The sequence below is a fragment of the Etheostoma spectabile genome, chromosome 8 (genome assembly GCF_008692095.1).
Source record: "Etheostoma spectabile isolate EspeVRDwgs_2016 chromosome 8, UIUC_Espe_1.0, whole genome shotgun sequence".
NCBI lineage: Eukaryota > Metazoa > Chordata > Actinopteri > Perciformes > Percidae > Etheostoma > Etheostoma spectabile.
This window is the reverse complement of record NC_045740.1, coordinates 30,390,626-30,396,259: the sequence shown is the minus strand read 5'-3', so window position 1 is coordinate 30,396,259 and position 5,634 is coordinate 30,390,626. Positions and strand designations below refer to the sequence as shown.

At 40.5% G+C, this 5,634-nt stretch overlaps 2 protein-coding genes across 4 annotated transcripts in view; one reads left to right on the top strand and one right to left on the bottom strand.

Moving 5' to 3' along the window:
• Positions 1 to 673: 673 nt before the first annotated feature.
• Positions 674 to 2,653, bottom strand: LOC116693473 (replication protein A 14 kDa subunit). The gene is made up of 4 exons (XM_032522476.1): positions 2,385 to 2,653; positions 2,186 to 2,260; positions 1,665 to 1,776; positions 674 to 924 (listed from the first exon to the last, which is right to left on the bottom strand). Exons 1-4 carry the CDS (start codon positions 2,481 to 2,483, stop codon positions 842 to 844), a joined length of 369 nt encoding a protein of 122 aa, XP_032378367.1. The 5' UTR covers positions 2,484 to 2,653; the 3' UTR covers positions 674 to 841.
• A 107-nt stretch (positions 2,654 to 2,760) lies between these two features.
• LOC116693469 (UBAP1-MVB12-associated (UMA)-domain containing protein 1) overlaps positions 2,761 to 5,634 on the top strand; it is a 10,696-nt gene continuing 7,822 nt past the window's right edge. Inside the window, exons 1-2 of one of the 3 annotated variants that reach the window (XM_032522471.1) lie at positions 2,761 to 2,816; positions 3,636 to 3,724. In XM_032522471.1, the coding sequence (XP_032378362.1) occupies positions 3,643 to 3,724 (82 nt within the window). In that variant the 5' untranslated portion in view covers positions 2,761 to 2,816; positions 3,636 to 3,642. Of the gene's footprint in view, positions 3,010 to 3,635; positions 3,725 to 5,634 lie in introns of all 3 variants that reach the window. The other 2 variants (XM_032522469.1, XM_032522470.1) reach the window with 2 other exon arrangements.

Here is a 5,634-nt window from a genome sequence, read left to right as displayed (position 1 = left end):
TAAAGTGCTCGTTTTGCCGCTGACAGACTCAGATTAACGCCTCTCGCCAAAATGCTCTATCATGTGGAGGTGTCGACAGTTTGGTTTCCATGACTAAGAATTCCTCATGTGGGGGACAGTAACCCTTTCCTTTAGTGTGTTGTTGCTATCAGCTACTACAAACTATTATTACAAACTACTATTTCTAGTCACTGTTCCAGTATTTTTTACTGTGGCTGTTATTGCCACTCTTCATTTCACCCCCACCCGGCCCCGTCAGACTCCGCCTACCAAGAGCCTGGGTCGGCCCCAGGTTTCTTTGTAAAAGAAGTTTTTCCTCGCCACTGTCACTTCTCTGGAGGGAACAACTAGAACTGTTGGGTCCCTTTAAATTATAGGGTGGTCGAGACCTGCTCTATCTGTAAAGTGTCTCAAGATAACTCTTATGAAATGATGCTATAAATAAAATTGAATTACTTTTTGTGTTAAACTAAAACTATAATCAAATGCACATATTGACTCAGTTTGGGGTTGCTGTAAGACATCCTCCTGTTCGTAATGGCCTTGAAAACAACCTGCAGGCCTTCTTCCACGCAAAACTGCACTTCAGTTTTTACCTGAATGGCAGAGGGAGTTGAGAATTTCACATTTAAAAAACAAAAAAACATTTGAAATAAATAAAACTTTACACTTTATTTGGTCTTAACACGTTTTATTTTACTAACAGAAATGACTTAATAATACAGATTTTCTTTTGTACAAATCTAATTTTTACTTTACAAAAAAAAAAAAAAGGCCACATGAAAAACAACGGGCAGAGAACCTTTAGTGAGCACACGTTCCCATGGTCCCATGGTGAGCCTCATCCACTGGCAGCCACTTCAAAAGGGTAGTGCTGGGGGAAGTCATGGAGGACTCTCAGGGCTTCAGCATACAGCTCTAAATCTGGGGAGAAGGGACACAACATAGAATAGAATGTCTTAGTCATTATACACAAGTGCAGCACCGCCACACACACACACACTAAACTGTAAGGAGGGGGGGGGGGGGGGGGGGGGGGAGTGATCGATACAGCATGGTCTCGCGATATTTTTCGTATCGATACTAGGATTGGGCATTGAGAACCGAGTCCTACTTGGAATTGTTTCTATTAACAAAAAGGAAAAAAGTCCACTTAATGTCCGTTGCTCTTTTTCTGTTATTGTTGTATACTTATTTTGCGGTTTAAAATTTCCTAAGTATCCCTATACGGTGTCCTTGAGTGTCGAGAAAGGCGCCTTTAATAAAATGTATTATTGGAATCGTTTAGAGGATTGGGTTTCAAATCCGATCATCCCTTCTCAATTTAATAAGCGTGGTTTCCATAGAGACCAGGAGCTTGTTGTGATCAGCCATGGAGCACAGTAAGCAGAGCTCTAGTGTGGCTGGAAAAGCCCGGTCAGATCAAAATAACACTTTCCTCTTATTTGCGAAAATAGGCACGTGAGCCATTTCAACCACACCCCTTAAAGAATCAGAATAGGAGGGAAAAATCTGAATTATTAAATCCAAACAATGCCCAACCCTAATCAATACAAAGACGCCACGTATGGACCTTACATATCTGGGGGGGCCAGTTCATCTGCTTGACGATCCCATTCTGCAGCAGCAACACTGAAGTGGAAGGTGGAAGAAAGAAGACCTACCAAAAGGAATGCCCTTGTCCTCTCGTAGCATGTTGTACGTGCCGGCCATTATTACTCCTTTGTTGGACACCATGCCAACGACCTCCACAACACCGCTCAGCTCTTCATCAAGCTGGGGGGGGAATACAATGGGATTTTAATACCATTATCTTGTTGATTGAAAAAAAGGTCTAGCCTGTTGGATGAAGTTATTATACTTATGGGCAGAGATGCATGCAGTACCAACATATTCTACTAAAGTAAAAGTATGATCACTTTGATGAACTTGTACTTAGTAAAATAACAAATATAAAAATCTACCTGAAGTCAAAGTAAAAAAGTAGTTCATTTAAAATGTACTGTGAGTAACAACAGCAATGGGAGATACAGTATTCTTTATTATATTTATACTTGTCACTGTTTTAAGATTTGATGGACACAAAGCAAAAATACTTAGTAACGAAGACAAATAACTTCAGTCCACCAGATAACGTCATGACCCTAGAGTACCAGATGGAGAGGTGTAAGGTCAGCCAACTCACAGGTTCGTTAAGTTCCACCGTCGCAATCTTCCCGTCTCCATCCGAGGCAGTGAACGTTTTCCCGGTCGGGTGAACCTGGCAGAGCAGCAAAGAAACACGCAACGTTAGTGACACTCAGCTAGCCATGACGAGTTAGCCAATGCTGGCCTAGCAACTGTTAAAACAACCTTTCACTCAGACAGGCTAAAGCAATACTGACTTTTTCAACACGTCCAACAAAGCACACCGGTCTGCCTATGTGCAGCGACAGCATATCGCAGGTTATTCTGGGTTTCGGGACATCCAGTATACCTGCCATTTTACAGGGTTTGCTGTTATGGCGTTTCTGAACTCCAGACAAAGCTATTTAGCGCGGGAAATGTTTAGTTAGATATTTTTGGATCACACACAAGCCTACGCGGGCGGAGTATCAACATTTCAGTTGAAAACCTACGGGGTGTGTAAAAACGGCAAACGCAGGATTACAAATCGAACGCTTCCAAAGTTTATCACGCCATATCCTCTGTGCTTTGACATTTGATTCCCCGGAAACATCATTTAATAGTTCCGCTACATATTGCTGTCACACAATCGTTAGTCGTAGTGCTGTAGGTGTAATTATTGTTTCTACACGAACACGGACCATATTGAGGTCAGTGACGTTGGTGTAATAACTTAACAGCGTAATGATAACACGGATGATCTTCATATAGGTACAGACGGAAGATTATATCCTGGATAATAACGAAACTAACAGTTAGCGGGAGGCATACTTAGCTGAAACGAACCGAAAGGATTTTGAATTTATGGCCGAAGTCTGAACCTCATGACAGGACACAACGACCGTAAGACCGTCGGCCCCTTTCTAGAAGCATGGGTTTTATCTTGACTGTCAAAAGATAGTTATGGGATACATTTTAAACAGAAAGAAACACCGGGACCGTAATTGTTAAGAGCATACAGTGAATATAGTTGATGAAAACAGTCAACTATGTTGATTAATTTCAAATGAATACTAACTCAGTGAAAAAACATTGTATAATTGTCTAGCTAGAAGGAAGCATTTATTCGGGTACCCGGATAGCTCAGTTGGTAGAGTCGGCGCCCCCCTGTTTACTCTTCGACTCAGCGGGCGTGGGTTCGGTTCCGGGCCATGGCTGAATTTTATTTCTTCAGCTGTACTGTCATTAAAGTCCTAACAATGGCCAAAAATAATCTTAAGCATTTATTAATCTTATGTAGCCGCATGTAGAACAGGATTTCCAACCTGTCTTCGCATCGACAGATACCTTAAGTCGAATCTCAACTAGAGAAGCATTTCTGTCTTCAACCAGTTAAACTTTGAGTGGAACTAACATTCATCTCTCCACAACAAATAAAATGGCGCCTGAACTTGAATAAATAGCTAAATACTGGCAGCTCACATATCGCTAGAACTCAGTTTTTAACCTTGATTTTTTTCCGTTGACAGGAGAATCATGTTGAGTTTTCTTGGACTCCGCAACAACGCAAAGAAGTCCACATCCGAGAAGGAAGTAGATGGAGGCTTTGTTGTCATTGGTAAGAAGCACAATTTAATATTAAATTAGCATTTTGGCATTTGGAAATGTTATTTATTTGTGTTGGGTTGTCAGGGAATATGCCCCCCCCATATTTAAAAGAGAGATTTAAAAAATATGAAAGACAACCCACCCCCCAAAAGAGGTAAACATAACTATTCAGGGGGCTCAAACACGTTTCTATCATTCTACTTCATACTGGGTGTCGCGGGGTCTTAAAGAGTCTTAAAGAGTCTAAGATTTCAAAATCAATGCCAAAGTCTTAAATTCGCTGAAATATAGTGTTTTATGTCCATGCAACGCTGCCTCTAATGCTCCTTCTTTTTTATTCTGTGGTGTTGTTTGGTGGTGACGGTGCAGTGGATATGACACATGCCTGTGGTGAGGGAGATGTGGGTTCAATTCCCACTCCCATACGTCATCCATTGTGTCCCTGAGCAAGACACTTAGGATGGACTTTCTGTTTTTGCTGGAAACTGATATGATGTAGTATAAACAGGACATATACGTAAATCAGTGGTAAAGCAAATACATAAAAACTTGATTCTAGGGGAAATAATCCATTTTAAAAATCATCAGAAAAAATTATGATTCCCAGTGCCAGATCTCCATGTTCTTCTAGAATGATCTGGCAACGTTTCGCTGCCTCGAGGGCTGTTACTAGAACTACAGTCTCTCTCTCTCTCTCTCTCTCTCTCTCTCTCTCTCTCAGAACTTGAATCCCATTGTAAAATTAAGCAGCGCTAAACAATTATAAAACCAAGATTTATCGTAGTTATTCTATTGGTTACTTCCCCAAATTCTTTTTTCAGGAACATATTTTCGTGCAGTTTGGCTGAAAGACAAGAGTTTGTGAACAGGAAGGGGACAACATACTGTTCCTTCTTATGAAAATGGTTTGTGTAACTTGACATTACCTTAGTAAAGAGCGGGTGTATATCCTCCCGTAGTGGTATGTCTAAGCCGTCTGTTTCTACCTTACACCACAACAATCTACACGGATCACCCTAAATAAAACTATTTATACTTCATCTCCCAGAGAGCTGCAGTGTTATTAGCTAATCCTCGTCGTGGCTTTAATGTGACGAGCTGGTACCATTTAGTCATCTCTTCTATCAAAGATGGGCTGGTAATTAGCAACGTGCTAGTGGATGGCGAGGATGAACGATGTGATCACCTGAGGTTTCATCCTCAGAGCTGACGGGGACTTGAAAGTGTTCCTTTTCCTTGAATATGAAGTTTTTCTATACTCATATTACCTCTGGAAGACAGTGTTCCTGCAGGGTCTTAAAACGTCTACAATTTAAAAATCAAAACTTTAGGCCTTATAAAGTCTTAAATTAGCTGAAGTATTGTGTCCTAGGTCTTTAATTAATGTTCATAGGTCCATAGAACACTACCTCTGATGTTCACTAAAATGCTTTTATGTATTCTGTGATGTTGTACTTCTTTCTTTCGATAGTCCAAATATAATTTGCTGAATGTGTACAGATTTCCCCATGTCACTTTTATTCGATTTGAATACATTTATTTACATGTATTTTTATGACTGCATTTATGTCGTGATATAGGTATTACATTTCATTTGTAAAGGTCTTAAAGCTACATTGTGTGAGAATTTCTCTTGCGGTGAAGCTGTATGACAACCAACTGAATATTACTTTGTAGCCCCTCCCATTCTGAACGCATTTAAAACGGTGCTCGAACGCAAAATTAGCCTCCGTGAGAGTTCCTTCCAGTGTAATAAGAGTTTTGTTATTTTGGTACCATTTCATTGCTGACGTCAGCTACCCCCCCACATCAGATGGGACTATTAATGTGTAAATATTAGGGCTGTAACGATACGCCAAACCCACGATTTGGTTTGTATCACGACCCACGATTTGATACAAACCTTGATTCTTTTCTTGT

Excerpts from the sequence above, each read along its gene's own strand:
- LOC116693473 (XM_032522476.1), bottom strand. The coding sequence starts at position 2,483 with ATGGCAGGTATACTGGATGTCCCGAAACCCAGAATAACCTGCGATATG. Across the intron at positions 2,261-2,384 it reads TTGTTGGACGTGTTGAAAAA|GTTCACCCGACCGGGAAAAC; the intron begins GTCAGTATTGCT and ends CTGCTCTGCCAG. Across the intron at positions 925-1,664 it reads GGACAAGGGCATTCCTTTTG|ATTTAGAGCTGTATGCTGAA; the intron begins GTAGGTCTTCTT and ends CCTTCTCCCCAG.